General features: G+C 43.2%; 1 protein-coding gene across 9 annotated transcripts in view; it reads left to right on the forward strand.

Moving 5' to 3' along the window:
• LOC112265846 (receptor-type tyrosine-protein phosphatase U-like) overlaps positions 1-17,409 on the forward strand; it is a 275,257-nt gene extending 257,848 nt beyond the window's left edge. For 5 of the 9 annotated variants that reach the window (XM_042295481.1, XM_042295484.1, XM_042295486.1 and 2 more), the window contains 10 exons: positions 5,412-5,509; positions 5,815-5,931; positions 6,243-6,397; positions 6,695-6,830; positions 7,588-7,737; positions 9,012-9,347; positions 11,091-11,216; positions 12,988-13,145; positions 15,081-15,216; positions 15,530-17,409. In XM_042295481.1, coding sequence (XP_042151415.1) covers positions 5,412-5,509; positions 5,815-5,931; positions 6,243-6,397; positions 6,695-6,830; positions 7,588-7,737; positions 9,012-9,347; positions 11,091-11,216; positions 12,988-13,145; positions 15,081-15,216; positions 15,530-15,610 — 1,493 coding nt within the window. In that variant the 3' untranslated portion in view covers positions 15,611-17,409. The remainder of the gene's footprint in view (positions 1-5,411; positions 5,510-5,814; positions 5,932-6,242; positions 6,398-6,694; positions 6,831-7,587; positions 7,738-9,011; positions 9,348-11,090; positions 11,217-12,987; positions 13,146-15,080; positions 15,217-15,529) is intronic. The other 4 variants (XM_042295482.1, XM_042295485.1, XM_042295487.1 and 1 more) reach the window with 1 other exon arrangement.
• The last annotated feature ends 6,075 nt before the right edge of the window (positions 17,410-23,484 follow it).

Here is a 23,484-nt window from a genome sequence, read left to right on the forward strand (position 1 = left end):
CAGGTTTTAAATACTGTTGACATCTAGTGGAAGCCTTGGGAAGTGAACATGACCAATATCCCACTATACCTTCAATAGGAGCTGAGTTGAAAATTGACCAACCTCAGATTTCCCACTTGCTGGTTGGATTTTTTCTCAGGTTTTTGCCTGCTATACGAGTTCTGTTATACTCACAGACATCATTCAAACAGTTTTAGAAACTTCAGAGTGTTTTCTATCCAAATCTACTAATAATATGCAGATTCCAGCTTTTATGGCTTTGTAGCAGGCCGTTTACTCCGAGCATGCTTTTCATCCGGACGTGAAAATACTGCCCCCTACCCCAAAGAAGTTAAGAATGGTGGAGGCCACTGTGTTCTTGGGGGACTTCAATGCTGCAGACAATGCTGCTTGGTTTTTGCTCTGACATTCACGGTCAATTGTGGGACCTTATATAGACTGATGTGTGCATTAGCAAATCATGTTCAATCAATTGAATTTACCACAGGTGGACTCCAATCAAGTTGTAGAAACATCTCAAGGATGATCAATGGAAACAGGTTGCACCTGAGCTCAATTTTGATTTTTAGGGTCTGAATACTTATGTAAATAAGTTTTTTCTGTTATTTATTTTTAATACATATGCAAACATTTCTAAAAAACTGTTTTCGCTTTGTTATTATGGGGTATTGTGTGTAGATTGCTGAGGATTTTTTATTCAATCCATTTTAGGATAAGGCTGTAATGTAACAAAATGTGGAAAAAGTCAAGGGGTCTGAGTACTTTCCAAAGGCACTTAAAAAAGGGGGGGGATGTCAGGGATGTCCAACCCTTGAAGGAGCTAGACTCCTTCAGGCTTCAGCTAGACTTCTTCAGGCAACCCTAATCTCTCTCTCTCTTCTCTCTCTCACCTGTCTCACACTCACACACTCACTGGCTGGTCATGACATCATGACCTGTGTCTGTGTAGATTTTTCTACAACCTGAACCACACTTTTCTCTACAGTTAGTCACATGTAGCTGTATATAGGCCTACTGATTCTGTTACAGCACAGTAGCTGTATCTCTCTGTGAATTCTCTGTCTCTCCTCCCCCCAGTCTGTGGATAGTTCTCCTTCTCCCTGCAGTTTGGAACTAGAACATGGATTCCCCAAACACCCCATCATACACACACACACACACACACACCCGCACACACATACACACACAAACACACATGTATAAACGTGATTCTTTCTTAGCTCTGATCTTAGTTTAGTATGTGTCTTTCCCTTTATCTTTTTGGTCCCAATTCCCACAAGGACATTTTCAGATTACTTCTAAAACCTCTCTTTCTCTCACCCTCTCTTTCTATCTCTCTCATGCTCACTTCTACAGTATACACACGCTTATGCATACATATTATATTACATAGCCACTGGCCAATGTAGCTCTGTAACTGAGGCAGACTGAATACATTTTCATGGTATTCATGGTAAAAAAGCCAGCGATCCAGATGAGATTGAAGGTTGATCTAACACCGTGTGTATACATGTATATATGTATACTTGTGTGTTGGCACTAGGCAGGTGCCTGGAGCGAAACTGGTGTCCAAGGATGAGATGTTGGAGGCAGTGGAGGAGAGTTTCTCTGAAGCCCTGTGTCCACACAGCAACATTATGCTGAGCATATAGATTTGCCCTGGGAGGACCCACCCATATCTGTCACTCCTATGGCAGCCGTGGCCCTCTGGCCCTTTTGGCCTTCTGCCCCTCTGGCCCTCAGTGAGGAGTGCTGCTGAAAATGGAACAAAATGTTGTCATATTAATAATACAGAGACTCCATGTGGGTGATTGGTGCTAGGCATCTCAAGTAGGATCGATCTACTGTTAACTTCTTGCGTCAAGCCATCCCGGATCCGGGATCGTGAATACAGCCTCAAGCTCATTACCATAACGCAACGTTAACTATTCATGAAAATCGCAAATGAAATTAAATTAATATGCTAGCTCTCAAGCTTAGCCTTTTGTTAACAACACTGTCATCTCAGATGTTCAAAATATGCTTCTCAACCATAGCAAAACAAGCATTTGTGTAACAGCTAGCGCAGCTAGGGTAGCATTTAGCATTAGCATTAGCAGGCAACATTTTCACAAAAACCAGAAAATCATTCAAATAAAATCATTACCTTTGAAGAACTTCAGATGTTTTCAATGAGGAGACTCTCAGTTAGATAGCAAATGCTCAGTTTTTCCTGAAAGATTATTTGTTTAGGAGAAATCGCTCCGTTTGGTGCGTCACGTTTGGCTGCCAAAAAAAAACGGAAATTCAGTCTTCAAAACGCCGAACTCTTTTCCAAATTAACTCCATAATATCGACTGAAACATGGTAAACGTTGTTTAGAATCAATCCTCAAGGTGTTTTTCACATATCTCTTCATGATATATCGTTCGTTGAAAGCCTCCTCTCTCCTCTCAATCACTGGATGACTGCGTGCAGCTTGTAGATTACGCACCAAGTTAGACAAAGGACACCGGGCGGACACCTGGTAAATGTAGTCTCTTATGGCCAATCTTCCAATGATATGCCTACAAATACGTCACAATGCTGCAGACACCTTGGAGAAACGATAGAAAGGGCAGGCTCATTCCCGGCGCATTCACAGCCATATAAGAAGACAATGGGAAACAGAGCTTCAAAAATTATGCCCATTTCCTGGTTGAAGTTTCATCTTGGTTTCGCCTGTAGCATGAGTTCTGTGGCACTCACAGATAATATCTTTGCAGTTTTGGAAACCTTAGAGTGCGCTTAAAACGGGCACGTTTTTTAATCCATAAATTAAAAGAGCGCCCCCTATATCCAAGAAGTTAAGGTAGGAACACTGCACTCAACCACTGGTAGTAGCAGGGAAACAAAACTCATCCCTGACAGTTAGTCTGTGCCCTTAGCACCCCTGTTCTCGAAGACAGCCAAGGTTTTCCTCTCCTCTCTTCTCCCTGTTGTACCCAACAGCCTTCACAACAGAGCCTTGTAGGATGCAGGGTCTGCCCTGGGGCTACATCAGCAGCTATCACACTGTTCTAATGTTAAGACAAACTGTGAAATAAACTGCAGAAACAACAACCCCCTTGGGTTTCTATGCTAACTACAGCAGCCTCTGGAAACATATTGAATGAATGCACTGTGGGTTCAGAGTAGGGCTGGGCGGTATACCGTATTTGACAATATACCGGTATTAATGCACGTACCGGGTTGGGTTTTTACTTTACCTTCTATAACTGTATTTGAATGTTTGGTTTGTTATATGTGATACGCCGTGTGTAACGTCCATTTTTATAGTCTACTCCGCTATTTGAGTCATCTCTCTCTCTCTCTCTCTCTCTCTCTCTCTCTCTCTCTCTCTCTCTCTCTCTCTCTCTCTCTCTCTCTCTCTCTCTCTCTCTCTCTCTCTCTCTCTCTCTCTCTCTCTCTCTCTCTCTCTCTCTCTCTCTCTCTCTCTGTGCCACTTTCCACACAGACCTAGCTCGGCCCCTGTCACTCAAAGAGTGCATTTGTTGTTCCTTGACCACGAGACACTTGCGTTCAGTATGCATGGTCAATGCAGCACATGCAACAATGTTGATGACAACGATGCTGTTTTCACTTTCCTTCTCAAATCAAATCGTATTGTATTGGTCACATGCACATGGTTAGCAGATGTTATTGCGAGTGTAGCGAAATGCTTGTGCTTCTAGTTCCGACTATGCAGCAATATCTAACATGTAATCTAACAATTCCACAGCAACTACATAATACACAAAAAAATATAAGTGAAGTAATGGAGTAAGAATATATCTACATAGAAATATATGGATGAGCAATGGCAGAGCGGCATAGGCAAGATGCAATAGATTGTATAAAATACTGTATGTACATATGAGATGAGTAATAAGTAATTCTTAATATAAATTCAGTAGTGTTCTATAATTACATTATTAGTTTGTGTTTCTTACATCTGGAAATGGCTAGTTTGTCTTTTCTTCGCAAGTTGAGCCTAAATCATCTTAGCCGCTAATGCCAATTGCTAGTTAGCTGGCTAGCTAGCTAATAAATGTACTGAGTCAGAGCAAACGTAACTAGCTATACAGCCTGATAATACCAGTGATGGTGTAGACCTAAATCAGTATGTTGTTTGTGCAACAGTATCTTCTAAATCAATGAGGAATATGTGAAGCATGAATATGTTCGCTACATGAAGAAGCTAAGAGAACATTAAATGTAGCCAAAGATTATAGGGTCCCCTAAGAAACACTTATCAACACTTTGGTTCCTTCAGTGTCACAATAACTCATTTTCACAATGACTCATTTTCAACACTTCGTTCAAGTGCCCACTAATATATTCTAACTATAGAATTAGAATAATCATTATATTTCCATGATTCCAACAGTTCACCAAAGTGTTTTGATCTAAATCGCAAGTCAAATCACAAATGCGATTTTTGGTTAAATATAAGGCCTAGTCCATATCATGCAACCCTATGCTGCAGAATGGAATTTATCTCAAATGAGTGCAGGAAATGCAGAAACATATTTTGGGTTGAATTGAACAGTGTAAAACAGTCAGAATGGAGAAAGACCCACAAACTACTCATAAAGCAAATTTTGAACTTTTATTATTCATTGAAAAAAAGCCATGGTATTTGTTCACCCTCACATTATTCTACCAGGGGTATGACATAGAGGCGTGTGATATAATCAAACTCACAGTATAATGAAATCAATGAAACTGATATCATGTCCAGTGGGAATGAGATTTCTGAGATTTGTGTGATTGAGTTGAGCCTCAATGGAAAAATTCGATGTTGATGACGTTTGTTGTTTGCACAACAGCTGTGGATTTGTGGGTGTATTGAAATGACAGTCTTCCAGCAGATGCTAAGAGAGCAGAGAGGGGAACGAGAGGGTTGGAGAGCCATGGTTCATTAAATTATACTGTTACTCTTGTCTCTGGCATGGATTCTACAGGTCCGACCCTGATGGTTATTGCTACTATTTATCCTGACTTCTGATGCTATTTCTCCTCCCTCTATCCCTGCTTTTATACTCCACCTCCCCCTCACCTTCCTCCTACTCCACCTCCTCTCCCTTCTCTTCTTGTCCTGTCCTCGTCCTACTCCACCTCCTCTTCCTTCTCTTCTTGTCCTCGTCTTCCTCCTCCACCTCCTCTCCCTTCTCTTCTTGTCCTGTCCTCGTCCTCCTCCACCTTCCTCCTCCTCATCCACCTCCTCCCCTCCTCTCCTTGTCCTGTCCTCATCCTCCTCTACCCCCTTCCACCTCCTTTTGTCTCCCCTCTTCCTCCTGTCATCCTCCTCCTCCCCCTTCTCCACTCATTGTCCTCATACTCTCCTGCCTTCTTCCCTCCTCCTCCACCTTCTCCTCACCTCATCCTCGTCCTCCTCTCCTCCCCCTCAGGTCCCAAGCAGGAGATGATCTATGACTTCTGGAGGATGGTGTGGCAGGAGAATTGCTTCAGTATTGTCATGATCACTAAACTGGTGGAGGTGGGCAGGGTAGGTTACTCTTCCTTTTGGTTCTTTTGAAAGCCCACTCATTACATAGGCCTATAGAAGAACTGCCAGTGAAATAAAATAGCTATGTATTATAAGTCTACAACCCAGTGAGCAAAACTGGTTGAAATGAGAACCAGATTACATCCATGAAGTCGTCCACCTTTTCTCACTGAAAACAGGAAGGTTAGAAGAATGTCATGGGCTACTGTATTGTATTGATTTTGCTCTTGAATGTTGGTTTAAAGTGTAACCGACTGTAGACCCTGATTTAAGGTCCAAATGTTCTGTGTGTTGTGTGTGTTCAGATGAAGTGCTGTAAGTATTGGCCCGAGGACAGTGAACTCTATGGAGACATCAAGATCACACTGCTGAAGACGGAAACACTGGCCGAGTACACCGTCCGCACCTTTGCTATGGAGCGGGTGAGTGAATAGTCAAAGTCCTTCTGTCTAACAAATTATACATCATTTGAAAATGCATTGGTTCCTGGGATCACATCCAATTTGAGAGTGTTTTGTTTACTCCATTTCTTCAGCCAGGCAGTTTATTGAGAACACAGCCTTTATAGAGGCATTGATATCTAACAAATAATTAATCATTTTAATGTTAATTGGTCCTTGGAGTTATTCCTCATGTTTAAATAAAGATGTCTTAATACATGTCCTACTGTGCCAACTTTATGTCTGTTTGTTGATCATGATATTGATTAGACCCTCTGTGTTCTCCCCTCCAGAGGGGCTACCCAGCGAAACATGAGGTATGTCAGTTCCACTTCACCTCCTGGCCAGAGCATGGTGTTCCCTACCACGCCACAGGCCTGCTGGCCTTCCTACGCCGGGTCAAGGCCTCCACACCCCCCGATGCTGGGCCCGTGGTCGTCCACTGCAGGTAACGGACCCTCTTACATCACATCCTGTCTGAATGAAGCAGTGTTGCATAAAAAAGTCTTAGACTCTATTTTATAGTTATTGACTTGGGTGTAGCTTAGCCTATATAGATCTCTCGCTCCTGACCTTATGTCCTGACCCCTTCCCCTTATTGACCCCTGACCTCTCTCCTCTATGTGTCAGTATGGGAGAAGGCAGGTTAGAGGCCATATCCAGCATGACGTCCTGGACGTACTGGACGTCATGCTGGATCTGGCCTCTAACCTCTTACCCCTGACCTCTCTCCTCTATGTGTCAGTATGGGAGCAGGCAGAACAGGCTGCTACATCGTACTGGACGTCATGCTGGATATGGCAGAGTGTGAGGGAGTGGTGGACATCTACAACTGTGTCAAGACCCTCTGCTCCAGACGCATCAACATGATACAGACAGAGGTAAGAATATATTCTATATATCAGGTATGCCCAATCCTTCCCTAGAGAGCCACTCTCTAGCAGGTTTTCCCTCCAATCCTAATCTAACACATGTATTATCTGATTAGTTTCAGGTATGTTAGCACAGGGGTGGAAGCAAACGCCTGCATAAACATAGCCCCAGAGGAGGAGGGCTGACCTCCTCCGCTGTATATGGTATACTATATAATGGTATTATATCAACCAGGAATCAATCAGGAAATGAGATAGAATATGATGTAACCTGGGGAGAGATGTGATCAAATAAAATATGTATCCTCATTAATGTTTTTAAATTTAGGTCACTGAGATTCTTTGTACTCCAAGATGTCAAATGAAATGTACAAACAAATTGCATTGAATAGACTGATATTTAGGTAGGCTATATAGCATGGGTTGGGCGTTTGGGCTTTTGGCTCTTTTTATGTATGTTCCCTCTCCTTTCCTATTTTTTTTACTATTATTAGCGCTTAGCAAAACAACATTTGTTTGTGGGCATGGTGATGTGGTGAATGTAGACATTTGAACAATTAATTGACATTAACAACAGTAATCAAATCCCAATGTTACACTTCCCTCCAAACCGCTAGCAATTATGGTCCTATTATCAAAACAAGATATTAGACGTTTCTTGTTAGTTTCTCAATCTCACTGTCTTGTCTGTCGCTCTCTTTCTACCTCCATCCTTCCCTCGCTTTCTCTCTCTCTCTCTCTCTCTCTCTCTCTCTCTCTCTCTCAGGAGCAGTATGTGTTCATCCACGATGCCATTCTGGAGGCCTGTTTGTGTGGAGAGACAGCTATACCTGTTCTTGAGTTTGCTCTGACCTATAAGGAGATGCTGAGGGTTGACTCACAGAGCAACACCTCCCAGCTACGAGAGGAGTTCCAGGTTAGACTAGGTTTTGTAAACATTGTTTTAGCAACCAGAAACTATCTGACTAGATTTCAACCGGAAAATATTTCCCATTACGTCTCAATGTCCTCGATATGTTTTGTAAAGAAAATGGTTGAGGTTGATGTTTATTGTAACCGTGGAAATCTTTATTGTACTAGCATTAATTGTGCAAACTTAGATCTACTAACTCTCACCAAACCACTAGTCAGGGCACAATACAGTGCCATGTCCTTAGCTGAATACATGGTCTATTGCAGCAGTCTGAGATTGTAAATTAAAGTCACATTTCTGTATGGGATGATCTCAGTTCATCTGACTAGTTGGCCCTTTTCTTCCATTTTATTGACACAAATCATTAGTGACCTTCACCATGCATAATTACAGCTACTTATCTCTTTCAGACCGAGCTATTAAATACATTCATGATGGTTATTATAGTCGAATGAAATATCTTCACTGAAATCAGACATTTAGGTTGAATCCCAAATAGCACTCTATTCCCTGTCTAATGCACTACTTTTGACTAGAGTCCTCTTGGCCCTGGCCAAAAGAAGTGCACTAAATAGGGAATAGGGAGCCATTTTGGACAATGGTTCTGATAATAATTTAAACGCATATCTCCAAGATGTAATCCTGATGCAATGTAAGTTAGTCATAATTATAATGCACCATTCATACTGTCAAATTCAACAGGGAGTTATAATTCAACACAATACACAGCAAGTTAAATAATCAGTTTAATTTCCCTTCCAATTTTATTTCTCTAACCTCAATGTGCTTATACATAATGTATGTGGTTTGCGATTAAATGAGTTTTTATCCATTAAGCCCCTTCATGGTTTTTTGACTGATGCTAAATGCGTTTTAAAGTTTCAGCCGGATGATGATTAGACAGTGAAATATTTGCGGTTGTCAAATATTGACAGTTAGACAGTTTGAGCTGAGTACATTTTCAATGCCCTTGTCCTCTTTCTCTTTTCTCTCGTCTCGCTCTATCTCTCTCCCTCTCTTTGTCTCTCTCTCTCTCACACCCTCGCTCTCTGTCTCTGTTTATCTCCCTGTGTCTGCCTCTGTTCCTCTATCTCTGTCTCTCACTGTCTCTCTCTAACAAACACCCATGCACTCTTCTCAATTTGTCTCTTCCCTCTCTCCCAAATTTCTGTCACATTCCCACATCTCTTATTCTCCATCATCCTCTTCGACCCTGTCTGTACCACTCCATCTCACCCTCTCTCTCCTTCTTTATCTCTCTCCACCCCCTCCTCCAGACGTTGAACTCTGTGACCCCTCACCTGGACGTGGAGGAGTGCAGCGTATCCCTGTTGCCGAGGAACCGCGAGAAGAACCGTAGCATGGACGTCCTGCCCCCCGACCGCGCCCTGGCCTTCCTGGTCACCACTGAGGGCATTGCCGAGGGCAACAACTACATCAACGCCGCTCTCACTGACAGCTTCCACCGGCCCGCCGCCTTCGTGGTCACACCTCACCCGTTACCGGGAACCACGGCAGACTTCTGGAGGCTTGTCTATGACTATGGATGTACCTCGGTGGTGATGCTCAACCAGATCAACCAGTCCAACTCTGCCTGGGTGAGAAGAGGGGAGGTGAGGGGGAGAGGATGGAGGAAGGAAGAGGGGAATGAATTGATGATGTTGACTGACTGACTGACTGACTGACTGACTGACTGACTGACTGACTGACTGACTGACTGACTGACTGACTGACTGGCTAAGCAAGCCCTGTGGCTATCAGGTACTGATCAAATATCTCATCCTCATGCTCGATTGGTCAAAGCTGTACTCTGACTAATCCCATGTAATAGCAAGATGACTTATTGCCTTTGTGTAGATGAATTAATAGTTGATACATAGTTTGCCTGCTTGTCAGGGCATTACCATGTCCATAAGCATTTCACTGTTAGTCTACACCTGTTGTTTACGAAGCATGTGACAAGTAAAAAACATTTGATTAGATTTCTTATTATTCTGTACTCGCCCGTGTGTTTGCTCATGTTTGGCTTTGTCTGTGGTCTTCTTATCCTTCACCTGTAACTGTGGCCTGACCAATGTTTACACCATGGCTCTCATCTAGAACTGGCTGTCTCTCTCTGGTCTACTCTCACTCCTTCCCTCATTCCCTCTTGCTCTTTCTCCTTCACTCTCTTCCTTTCCTTCCTTGACGCTTTTTCACCTTTCACTCTCTTTCTTTCTTTCTTTCTTTCTTTCTTTCTTTCTTTCTTTCTTTCTTTCTTTCTTTCTTTCTTTCTTTCTTTCTTTCTCCTTACTCTTCTCTTCTTCTCTCTCTTGTCTCTTGTTCCCCCTCCCTGAATCGTCTCTGCCATACTATCCTTCTTGCTGTCTTCTTTCCTCCCCTCTCTCTTTCCATCCCCCACTCCCTCCATTTCTCTCTCTACCAGTAGATTAACAGTGTACCCTCGTCATCTGTGCTACCTGTCTCTGTGTATAAATATTTATCTCTCCCTCTGCCCCCCTGTCACCTCGTTAATAACTCTCTGTCAACGTGAGTGGACATTATAGCTACCTTGTTCCTCCCCTGGCTCCCCCCCCTACCTCCCCTTTCCCTCCCCTTCCTGTCACAGCTAACACTGTTAGCATGTTAACACTACACTCCCCTGTGTCTCCCTCCCTCTATCCCTCCTTCCCTTCTTGCTCCTCTCTCCAGCCCCCTCGCTGTCACAGCTAACACTGTTATCAATTTAACACTACACTCCCCAGTGTCTCCATCCCTCCGTTCCTCCCTTCGGCTAATGAGTCTTTGAAGCAGCTGCGACCTGCATTGACTGAAGACCTTGGCCCGGTCTGTGTGCAATGTGCACCAATCCCTGATCGACTCCATGTGTATTTCTCCTAGGCACTGCCGAGGTTACCCCCTGACCACACTGCATTCATTTATAATGGGCTGATGTTAATAATTTAGAGTGATGAATTATTCAAATGCTGTGAAACGCTGTAAAACTGTGTGGTGTGTGTGTTATGCTATGTGATTGATTGTACTCAGAGTTCTCAGTAATGACAGTGTTTTCTGCTCATTCAGTTAACACTGCTACTATGTGTTGGATAATTGGATAATTGTGGATCTGGCTAAATGTCTGTCCTGTCGATCCTCAGGCATCTTGTTATTGACTTCTGCCATCTTGCTCTGTGACATAATGATTTGATTTCACTCCTCCGCCTCCATAGTCCACTAATCACTTGTTATCTTCCTCTCCCCCCTCTCACTATCTCTCTGCCTCTCTCTTCCCCCTCTCTCTATCTCTCTGCCTTTCTCTTCCTCTCCCCCCCCTCTCTCTATCTCTCTGCCTCTCTCTTCCTCTGTCCTCCTCTCAGCCATGTCTAAAGTACTGGCCAGAGCCTGGGCTGCAGCAGTTTGGACCAATGACAGTGGAGCTGCTGTCCATGACGGCTGATGATGACGTCATCATTCGTTTGTTCCGGGTTCAGAACATCATGCGGGTAGGTCTTCGGTCGTGGTCAATGATAGACTGGCTGTCCAAGTCCATTTTTGTGCTCTGATAAGTTAAGGGACTTCAGTTGAAAATTAAACAGCTGACTAAATCTGTCTCATGGAAAGAAATGTTGATTAATGTTGCATTGTCCTCCGTGTCAAATAATAAAGTTAGAATAAAGTCAAGTTTTGAAATTATATCAGTCTGCTGGTTCCATCACTCAAGTCTGACAGTTTAGTCATATCTCTTTAATTTTGTCAAGTTCTTAAAACATATTTTCCCACTGTCTCTTCATGCGTATTTAGTAGAAAGCCTAATGGCCCCTTTTATATTCGTAGTCGGTCTACTGAATATGTGAGATGAGGCATGTATTAGTCACCATACACTTCACAATTATTGTCAATGACCTAAAGTGTATTTTTGACAGCGTAATGATCAAATGATCAAATTGTCAGCCTTTTCAATGCCTGTTAAATCATTGTAAATGGTGCGTTGTGGTCTGTATGTATGTCTGTACTGTATGTATGCATGTGTCTGTGTGTGCTGTATCTTATAGCTATGTGCTTCCCTCCTAGCAGTTGACTGCATGTTGTCTTCGTGATTGTGACTAGCTTAGTCTCCCAGGCACTTTCCAACACCTCTCTCTGAGCTCATCCACCTTTCACCACCCAGGTGTTCCTCTATTAGCCTCCAGCAAAACAACTCTTCTTGTCAGCTAGTCTCCCTACCTCCCCCTCCTCACCCCCCTGTCAGCTAGTCTCCCTGCCTTGCTCTCCCAACCTCTCCCTTCTAACCCCCTGTCAGGTATAGCGTCCCTAGTCTCTCTCCTTGCCTCCCCCTAGCACCTCCCCTCCTCTGCCTGCCGCACCCTCCTGTCAGCCCTCTGTCAACCCGACAGAGCCCTGTCCCCCTCAGTGTCACCCCCAGTCTCCCTCAGTGTCACCCCCAGTCTCCCATTGGAGGAGGGAGGAGGGAGGAGGGGAAGGCAACTCTCAGAAACGATCCCTACTGCCTCTTCACAGGATCCTACCAATCAGATCTGTCCAGCAACAGGAACAGGGAGGGAAGATGGTATACACTTTCCCAGCAATGTTTCCATTTCACAGTAGAACATTTAATCTATGGGCAGCAGGTAGCCTTGCTGTTAGCGTGTTGGGCAAGTAACCGAAAGGTTGCTAGTTCGAATGTGCCCTTGAGCAAGGCACGTAACCAGAATTTCTGCAGGGTTGCTGTTGATAATGGCTGACGCTGGCCGTGAACTCACTCTCCCATGGTGTCTCAGAGGGAGTTGGGATATGCAAAAAACACATTTCAAATTCACAAAAGTCAATGACTGTATATGTGGAATGGACAATGCAATCAATCACGTGACACCATGCATTCCTATGTGAAGACTCAATAGCTCATTGAAGCCAAATTAAGTCAGTTAAAATTGTGTCTCATGGAGACATAACATTTGCAGTTTGAGCAACTCCAGGAAGTGATGTTGCAGGCTAGCTCAGTGCTGCCCCATCTCATTGAATAACTCAAGTTGAAGGCCGATCGGGGTACTGTAGTTTTCCATTAGCAACTCGATTATCCTTATACCTTCTTCTGTGTGTGATTCTAAGCCTTGTCCCCAAGGGGAATGGTGGCAGGTCTTTGCCATTTTTACCAGTTTCCTTCTGGGTTATATATATATATATATTATAGGATGCCATACATGTCTACAACAGAATATTAGCATTGTCCGTTTCTCTCCTTTCTCTCTGTCTCTGTCTCTCGCTCTCTCCCCCCAGCTCCAGGAAGGTCAGCTGGTGGTTCGTCATTTCCAGTTCCTGCGCTGGTCTCCATACCGTGACGTCCCAGACTCTAAGAAGGCTTTCCTCAGCCTCCTGGCTCAGGTCCACAACTGGCAGAGGGAGTGTGGAGAGGGACGTACCATCGTCCACTGTCTGTGAGTTACCACTGTCCACCATTTTGTTCATCAATTTTTATCATCCCTTAGGGAAGTTTAGTTTGCAGATAGGATACACAGAAATGATTCAAATGACCAGTGCATTGCGATTGATTTTAGCAATCGTGATCTCTGTAAAAACTTTGAGGAAGTTGGCTTAAGAAGTTTACAGCTGCGCTCTGGTCGGATTGATCCTCGGGCCATAGGGAACGTACACAAACAAAACCCTATTTCACATTGAAGGCGCCATTGGCTCTTGTTGACTCCTGTTGTGAGCATACTGTACAGAAAGCATGTTGCATCCATCTTGTTGGTACAAGCATTTTTATTTGGAACAATGTTGTACATTTTGAAAATAGAGTTTGCAAGACATAGAACTCTGTGGCTTTTTGCAGAACAGTAAGTACGTTTTCAAAATGTAGTGGCCTTCTCAAAACACAAGTACAGTCAGAAAAACTAAAGTATACCTTCAAAATTGCTAATAGATTCATCAAAACAACACGATTGCTTGCAAAAAGATTAAAGCAACCAAGTCTTTTAAATCTCCCAATCAAATATTATTCCTAGGAAAATGCACATAATAATATTACAGAGTGTTACCCACGTAAGAATCCCTCTCTTTCAGACAGATTACTTTGAGTGAGGATGCGCAACGTTTTGGGGTGTAATGCCAAAGGATTATAACGAGTAATGTAACTATTTATTTTTCTCAGGGAGTAATAAGTAAATTAATTTGTTATTGTTGAAAGAAGTAACAATTAATAGTGTATATATGACTTTTTTTGGAGTAACGACCCCAACACGGCTAATGAGTAACCCAAAGTTAATCAGAAGTAACCCAACTTCATTCTCTGTGTCTCTGCATGTCTGTAATATTGTAACAAATCATAATTGTAACCAATCAGAACAGCATGTACTAAGGTAAGAAAATGATCAGAAGTCCTCTATGTTTATTTGATCATTGCTGTTCTGCTACAGTATAGATACTTTTCAAAACAGATCCAAACATTGCTTGTACGAGATTGAGAAAAATGATAATCCGAGGTCACGCCTTGCTTCAGTAGATTGAGTTATTATGTTGGTTCCGGTCCCACTTGCTAGTTTAACAACCATCAAAAGCACATGTTTTTGAACTAATACTCTCTACTTAAAGCACTTAGCCTGCCTGTGTGTAGTGTTAAATGAGGCAGGATAAAACGTCAACCCCCAAGTGTTCACTACTACACTCCTATTTACCAGAACAGTTTTCATAATTACTGTAAAAAAAAGGCTAGGCTCTAGTTCCCCAGCCTCTCCTAAACTTCAGCTACACTACATATCTATCCAGCCTGGATTGGGCTCTGGGGTCCACATGCTAAGCATGTGTCCCAAATGGCACCCTGTGCCACATATAGTGCACTATTTTGGACCAGAGCTCTATGGGGCCTGGTCAAAAGTAGTGCACTCCCATAGGGAATAGGGCTCCATTTGAGACGCAGCCCTGTATTAGATGTACTTCCACGTTTATGGATTTAATGAGAACATTCCTCAGATGCCAGTCTGCAAGTCTTCAAAGTTCTCCGCATTGCTGTTTTTCTGACAGCCACCTTGATCCGAGTTTGACTGAGCTGTGACATTTCACTTTATGGCTTTCCCTGTAACACCTTCAGCCTCCGTCTCTGTCCTGCATCCTAGGGATGTGACTCACACTGATGTAGTGTCAGTTACTGTCTCTCTGTATGTGTCTGTGTCTGTGTTTGTTTCGCTATATTTATCTCTCTATGGGCATGTGTCTGTGTCTGTACCTGTTTCTGCACCATATACCCCGGTTTTGCAATCTGACTTATTCTGACACATTTTGCAACACAGGCTACTCTCTCAGTGGTCAGAAAGTGTATACATAATGATTCATGGGCACTGACCCACGTACTGTGTTTCTCCCTGTGTGTGTAACAGTAACGGTGGTGGTAGGAGTGGTACGTTCTGTGCTTGTACCATGCTGCTAGAGATGATCCGTCATCACAGCCTGGTGGATGTCTTCTACGCTGCCAAGACGCTACGCAACTCCAAACCCAACATGGTGGAGACCATGGCAAGTAATAACCTTGATTTAACCAGGGAAGGCCCTTTTTAGAACCTATTTTGGTAAGGCGATCTAATACGGTAGACAGGAGTTTACTTGTCTTAAGGCTCAGTTCAGTCAAACTTGCAGTGGTTCACAATATTTACACACTCAAATACAGATCGCTGATCGATTGAATTCAAGCTTTAATCTATAGCAAAGTATCCAGGTATCAAATCAAATCAAATGTATTTATGTAGCCCTTCTTACATCAGCAGATATCTCAAAGTGCTGTACAGAAACCCAGCATGTAGAGGAATATTGACACCTGTGTTGTTTTCAGGAGCAGTACCGGTTCTGCTATGACCTGGCCTTGGAGTACCTGGACGCCTTGGACTGCCTGAGTGAGATAGAAGTGAGATAGCACTGATCCCAGATCAGCTCAGGCCCAGAAGAAATGGAGTGGAGTCCTGGACCTAGCCTGGATCTCAGCCTGGGTCCACATTACCTGGGCTTCCCAGCCTGGTCCTAGCCTGAGTCCACAGCCTGGGCCTGGACCTGGGCCTGAGTCCACACTGCTCTGCTTCTCTCTCTACACTTCTACATCTAGCACAGATTTGTCAGACCTTCTCAACCCTAGAAGGAGTGTAGGGATAGAGGCCTGGGACTCAGTCCGCTGCCTGATTCCGGCCTGGTCCACACCACTCCGTCCTGGGTTTTCCCTTGGGTCTACAGCCTGGGTCTAGCCAAGTTCCTGCTCTGCTTCCCTCTCGTCTCTTCCCCCCAGGTCTGGGTGTATCAGTGTATCTGCTGCCATAACGGACCTGGACAAAAAACTATGAGAGCGAAAGAGAGGGAGACAGAGAGAGATGATGGGACATGCTTCTACCTTCTACCTGTCGTATAATGTACTATTTTCCTTTCCCCTGCATTCTTATCCCATCTGTAAGTTGCTCTTCTGTTCGGTGCCACATACTATCTGCCAAATACAAGGAAGAGGACAAGGAAATGGGCAGGATCGTCCTCTTCTCATTGGATGTATTTCTGGTCACCTGACCACTGGTGGTATACTCAAAGGTCTCCGCAACTTCCTGCCTTATTTTATTATGTCAATGACAACAATAACAACAACATCGAAAAACATAAAAGCTGAAGTTTAACAACAAGACAATGATGCCACAGCTGCAGCAGATAAAATATGTCAACTATTAGGTGATTTTGTGTGTTTGTTTTGTAATACATATAATGATCTTGTAAATGATGCAATGATCTACTGTTGGTGAACATCTGATGTTGTTACTGTACACTGGTGTTTTCTCTGGTGAGGCTGGAATGGCTATTTCTCCATCGGCAGAGAAGAAGTTTACAAAGAAAATGACACTGAAATGATGTTTGGTGCATCGATCCTATGGTCCTACTGTACAGAAAGGACCTATCTGGTTTATTATTTATTGTATGTGTAAATAGATTGTTTTCCAGATGTTTCTAGATGTTTGTTGTCTTAACTCTGTGCCAATTCATTCTATTTTGTCTATGAACAACATGGTCTCATTAGAATAATGTCAAAATAGTGACGTTTAACCATTGTAATGGTATGCCACCCAATTACTTTTATGTCACTTCTGGTGACATATTACTCCATATTTGTAATGAGATATGTCTGCTATAAATTACATTCTAGGTTTATGTCACCCAATTTGACATAGTACTTATGTAATTTCTGGTGACATATTACTCCATATTTGTAATGAGATATGTCTGCTATAAATGAGGACCACTTGAGCACCTGCATGCCAGTCAGTTGTTAGTGTTTCCATTGCAGTTTGTGACCCAGTCTGCTTCAGGGGACCGTCCCCACTGCTACCAGAGACTGGGGTTGCAAAATTACTGTAGCTTTCCAAAATCCCCAGATTTGTCCTGAAATGAAATAAGCAAGAATGGAATCCTCCAACTGCGAAACTTATGACCTGGAATCTTACTACTGGGATTTCAGGAAACCTGGGACGTTCAGGGAAGTTACCTAATTTTGCAACCCTATGCGAGAACCCCAGAGAGAGTAATGTAACAAAAAAAATGACATGATTTGTCTCTAGCTGTGGGAACAAACGTGGTCAGTTTGCCGAAATTAGTTGATTTTTGCATTTGTATTTATTCATTCAATGTTTTATTTTATAATTGTGTATAAATGAAAATAAATAAAATATTATGATGTTGGTAATATCATATGATTCATGCACTTTCTAGGTTTAAAAAAAATGTTTAGACACTTGGAATGACAGACTAAGCAATGCATTTAGTTTTTATGTGATTTTAGCCTCACCCTTTCATGCACTTCAATTATCTTTGGCTATCACTTTCTTGCAGGAAGCATCTTATAGCACACACACACACACTTTTACAATGTGCTTGTTAAGCAAGAACCCTAGTCTTTCCTGTTGACCTGTAGTTTAATTTACCCTTATCATTTAATGAAGTTTAGCGTTAATGGTCTGGTGTTATCATGTAACCAGACTGACTAGCTGGTTCTGCTACAGAGCTCTAATTGAAGGAGCCTGATGAATCTATTGATCCAGTCTACACACCATCCCACCCCAAATAGAGAGAGAGAGACAGGGCAGATAGAGCGACAGGTAGCCCACCGTACCTCACCAACTCATACATCATAGAGAGGTCCAACAAGAACATTGGTTGCATTTCATTTCATTTTCATAAGGTCCTGATAAGTCTTGACGATGGAACATCTCACCCCTCTATCTTCAGTCTGTCCATCGACCTCTGCCTTGTCTGTCCATTGACCTCTGCCTTACACGGAACCTAAACCGGCTGCGTGCATGCACCATCGTGCGCCATCGTGCATACATTCATTTTGTCCCCCCACACCAAATGCGATCACGACACGCAGGTTAAAATATAAAAACAAACTCTGAACCAATTACATTAATTTGGGGACAGGTCGAAAAGCATTATTAAACATGTATGGCAATTTAGCTAGCTAGCTTGCTGTTGCTAGCTAATTTGTCCTGGGATATAAACACTGAGTTGTTATTTTACCTGAAATGCACAAGGTCCTCTTCTCCGATGATTAATCCACACATAAAATGGTCAACCGAATTGTTTCTAGTCATCTGTCCTCCTTCCAGGCTTTTTCATCTTTGAACTTATATGGTGATTGGCATCTAAACTTTCATAGTATTACCACGACAACCGGCAGCAAAGTACGTCTTTCAATAACCCACATGGGTATAACCAATGAGGAGATGGCACGTGGGTACCTGCTTCTTTAAACCAATGAGGAGATGGGAGAGGCAGGACTTTCAGCAAGATCTGCGTCAGAAATAGAACTGATTTCTATTTCAGCCCTTGGCAACGCAGACGCTCGTTGACGTGCGTGAGCAGTGTGGATGCAATAATTGAATAACATGGATTTCTAAATGTATTTTGGCGATGCTTGCACACGCGACTTGTCTGGTCGGCATGTTAGGTCTCTATTTCCGGCTGGCGTTAACGCAGCGCTACTGTCAGACGCATGTTAGTTTGCAATTTCGTCATGCAGAAACTTGGCGGACTGGAATTTTCCAGCCCTAAAGCAATTTACCTGTCTTATATCAACTTGCTTGAGGTGTGTTCTTAAAAACATGATCCAAAGTGTTCTTTTCAGGCAGCTCTATTAGGGATATTTAAGACCAACCAAAAGCTGGTTTTAGCAGTAACACAGTTGGTTATGGCATGAATCTTGACAGCAGAAATGCAGCCTATCCAGCCATGATGCAAACTGCCCATATGCGAATGGGTCAAGAGCAGCCTAAAGTTGTTTCACCTTTATTTAACTAGTCAAGACAGTTAAGAACAAATTCTTATTTTCAGTGACAGCCTAGGAACAGTGGGTTAACTTCCTGTTCACGGGCAGAACAACAGAGTTGTACCTTGTCAGCTCAGGGATTTGAACTTGTGCAAATTTTCAGTTACGAGTCCAACGCTCTAACCATTAGGCTACCCTGCCGTTGTACTTTGTATTTAGAAACATAAAAATGTATGTTTTTTTCCATTTCGTTAAATTTAAATAAAAACCAAGCATAGCCTCCCCTCATCTCAATTAATGCTTTTTTTTGTCTCCCCATTGCAATCACGAAGTAGTAAATACTGTCAAATGGTTTTGGCTCCTGAGACCGCTTGTAAATACATCTAAATAACCAACGCTTTATTAAAATATCAAGAGGAGTAAAACAGTGAGCTGACGTTCACTTTTTATCTATGCATTGAAGGCAGGCCTGCATTATTTTAGCCATGCAGGTCCTATTTTGGACATCCGTAAAACCCCCTCTATATGATGTAGGCTACGTGTCCGTGTCCATCATGAAACGAGAGAACCTCGGTGAACCTCGTATTTAGGGCGTTTGTAACCTGTAAAAATGGCCTGTTTTCCGTTTTCATATGTTCAAAACCCAAGCCCTCCCTTAGGCCTATTGTAACGAAGGCTGGTTCAACAGCAATGCCTGTGTTGTTTATCCTGCCGATTTTATGATGTCCTTACATTTACTTTTACATGTACTTATTGTTGTTGTTCTAAAAAAAAAGAAGGCTTGTTTTTCGGGCAACTTATTAAAACAATTAATCTTCCTGGTTTTATACTGACAACGTCCGTAGTACGCTTGCAATACAACTTCTGGAGATGTGGGAATGCGATCTGATCTGTAAAATGGTTCCGATTATGTTCACAAAACATAGGCGTATTTGGGAGCAGTATAACAGCGAGTGGACATTCTCCCTTTCTATTTACACTGCTCAAAAAAATAAAGGGAACACTTAAACAACACAATGTAATTCCAATTAAATCACACTTCTGTGAAATCAAACTGTCCACTTAGGAAGCAACAATAAATTTCACATGCTGTTGTGCAAATGGAATAGACAACAGGTAGAAATTATAGGCAATTAGCAAGACACCCCCAATAAAGGAGTGGTTCTACAGGTGGTGACCACAGACAACTTCTCAGTTCCTATGCTTCCTGGCTAATGTTTTGGGTCACTTTTGAATGCTGGCGGTGCTTTCACTCTAGTGGTAGCATGAGACGGAGTCTACAACCCACACAAGTGGCTCAGGTAGTGCAGCTCATCCAGGATGGCACATCAATGTGAGCTGTGGCAAGAAGGTTTGCTGTGTCTGTCAGCGTAGTGTCCAGAGCATGGAGGCGCTACCAGGAGACAGGCCAGTACATCAGGAGACGTGGAGGAGGCCGTAGGAGGGCAACAACCAAGCAGCAGGACCGCTACCTCCGCCTTTGTGCAAGGAGGAGCAGGAGGAGCACTGCCAGAGCCCTGCAAAATGACCTCCAGCAGGCCACAAATGTGCATGTGTCTGCTCAAACAGTCAGAAACAGACTCCATGAGGGTGGTATGAGGCCCGACGTCCACAGCGTGCAGGACGTTTGGCATTTGCCAGAGAACACCAAGATTGGCAAATTCGCCACTGGCGCCTTGTGCTCTTCACAGATGAAATCAGGTTCACACTGAGCACATGTGACAGATGTGACAGAGTCTGGAGATGCCGTGGAGAACGTTCTGCTGCCTGCAACATCTTCCAGCATGACCGGTTTGGCAGTGGGTCAGTCATGGTGTGGGGTGGCATTTCTTTGGGGGGCCGCACAGCCCTCCATGTGCTCGCCAGAGGTAGCCTGACTGCCATTAGGTACCGAGATGAGATCCTCAGACCCCTTGTGAGACCATATGATATGCTGGTGCGGTTGGCCCTGGGTTCCTCCTAATGCAAGACAATGCTAGACCTCATGTAGCTGGAGTGTGTCAGCAGTTCCTGCAAGAGGAAGGCATTGATGCTATGGACTGGCCCGCCCGTTCCCCAAACCTGAATCCAATTGAGCACATCTGGGACATCATGTCTCGCTCCATCCACCAACACCACGTTGCACCACAGACTATCCAGGAGTTGGCGGATGCTTTAGTCCAGGTCTGGGAGGAGATCCCTCAGGAGACCATCCGCCACTTCATCAGGAGCATGCCCAGGCGTTGTAGGGAGGTCATACAGGCACGTGGAGGCCACACACACTACTGAGCCTCATTTTGACTTGTTTTAAGGACATTACATCAAAGTTGGATCAGCCTGTAGTGTGGTTTTCCACTTTCATTTTGAGTGTGACTCCAAATCCAGACCTCCATGGGTTGATAAATTTGATTTCCATTGATCATTTTTGTGTGGTTTTGTTGTCAGCACATTCAACTATGTAAAGAAAAAAGTATTTAATAAGAATATTTAATTCATTCAGATCTAGGATGTGTTATTTTAGTGTTCCCTTTATTTTTTGGAGCAGTGTATATTGGATCTTTGTCCAGCTACTGTAAAAGGTTTAGATGTGCGTAAATCCCTCCATAGTCTGCAATGTTTTAAAAGCATATGCCCACAAGGAGAAATGACGGTGCCTGTAAGTGTGACATAGCCTTTTTAAAACAAGTTGTTGTTTCATTTTGTTTATAATTTCATTAGAATGATTTGTTCTCTTTTTAGGCCTAATCAATAATTAATGCTATCTTGATTATTGACAATGTTTGGCATGTCAATTCTAGGCCATCATGTAATTTACGGTAGGCCTTGCCCCTATATCAGTGTGAATGCTATTGAAGACATGCAATTACTTCAAACAATGTGGACTGTGAATGGGTTCAAGTTAAAGTATTTAGCAAAGATAGGTCTACATTCTGTTATTTTGTTTCTGTAAGCCATTCAACAAACTATAATGGACTAACATTAGAATTGGAGTTGATTCCAAGGCAATCCATAAAAGACCCTAAATACACAATTTGATGCAACCACATATTTCGCCTTGGAGTATGTTCTGATTGGCCAGTGAGGGGGCAAGCATCGACACACTCACAACTTGACTATTCATCAAAACCCAGCCCTTTCGCGCCAACGCCAACAAGTTCGCCGATAATTGTGATAGTGAAAACAGCAAAGATATTTATGACACACCCCCTACAGCGCCACCGCCTGCGCTTAGTTTGTTATAATAGAGCCCTTCTCTATATGTCTCTTTATATCTCTCCTCCCTCCCCTCTCTATAACGGAGTGGAAATGCATAGATGGCAAAACAATTTATAGATTGGAAATGATCAACAAAGGATTATGTCTCGGTCTAAAGGAAAACAATTTCAACGTTTCTTCTGAGCCTACCTTGTGGTAACAGGTGTTCTCTCGGGCCACCAGGTTTGGGAATGTTGTTAATGTTGAAATCACGGAAAATATGTCAAATGGCTGGTGGTCCCAGAGGATTGGGTTGAGAAACACTGGGTTGTTGTGTTTGTGTGTTGTTGTGTGTGTGTGTGTGTGTGTGTGTGTGTGTGTGTGTGTAGTAGGCTACTGACTTTCCACAAGGGAGTCTTACAGTGGAGGTGATTGTTGTTACTGTTGGATGCCTACAGTATGAATGAGTGTATGAAATTGAATGATGGGTATATAACAAAATTCCCATTGTGTTGAGAGAAACAGGTTCCATGCAGACAAAACTATTCTCTCTGCATCTGTTTGTGTCCGATTACACACACCTGGAGATGGTTCTGCCAATTGTTTTTTTTTTCCTGGACAGAAAACACGCATCTCCTGGGATCTCAATTTTCTCCTCTTTTCTCTCTTTCTTTCTCTCTCTTTCTCTCTCTTTCTCTCTCTCCAGGCCTACCCGAATGCTCAGGCAGTGTCCATCGTTGTGGTTGCTCCCAGGCTCCTTTGTTGCTGGGTGAATGAGAAGAGGAAGAGACAGGCTATCAAGAGAGTCACAGATAGCAGGTAAGACACTCACCTGGATATCTTCAATAGACTATTACCTGTCTTGTTTTTTATACTATTTATGTTGTATTTTATCTGTCACATATGATGGATCCCTGTTAGGTCAAACATCTTAGCAGACTTGTGTCTGTACCTCTTCATACATTTGCTGGTTTACTGGTAGGAACTGAGCTGGTACTCAGCGCCAGACAGAGCCAGTACTGTGAGCCAATGCTAAATACTTCTGAAACTGAATTCTTTGGTGCACATGTCCAACTTGTTGATTTTTAAGAGACAGATGGTCTTAGGAGAAGCAGGATGCCTGCCACACTGCAGCTCACACACACACACACCACACACACACACACCACCCCCTTGGGCCCCGGCACCAGAGTGGCCCCTTATAGCTCCTACACAGGTCCCTGTCATAGTCAGACTTCTCAAATGTCACAGAATGTTTTGGGTTTTCCAGAGCTTTCCAGCCGGCCAGGGTTTTAGTGATGACAGCGTGGCTTGTGTGTGTTTCG

Source organism: Oncorhynchus tshawytscha, linkage group LG13 (genome assembly GCF_018296145.1).
Source record: "Oncorhynchus tshawytscha isolate Ot180627B linkage group LG13, Otsh_v2.0, whole genome shotgun sequence".
Classification (NCBI taxonomy): domain Eukaryota; kingdom Metazoa; phylum Chordata; class Actinopteri; order Salmoniformes; family Salmonidae; genus Oncorhynchus; species Oncorhynchus tshawytscha.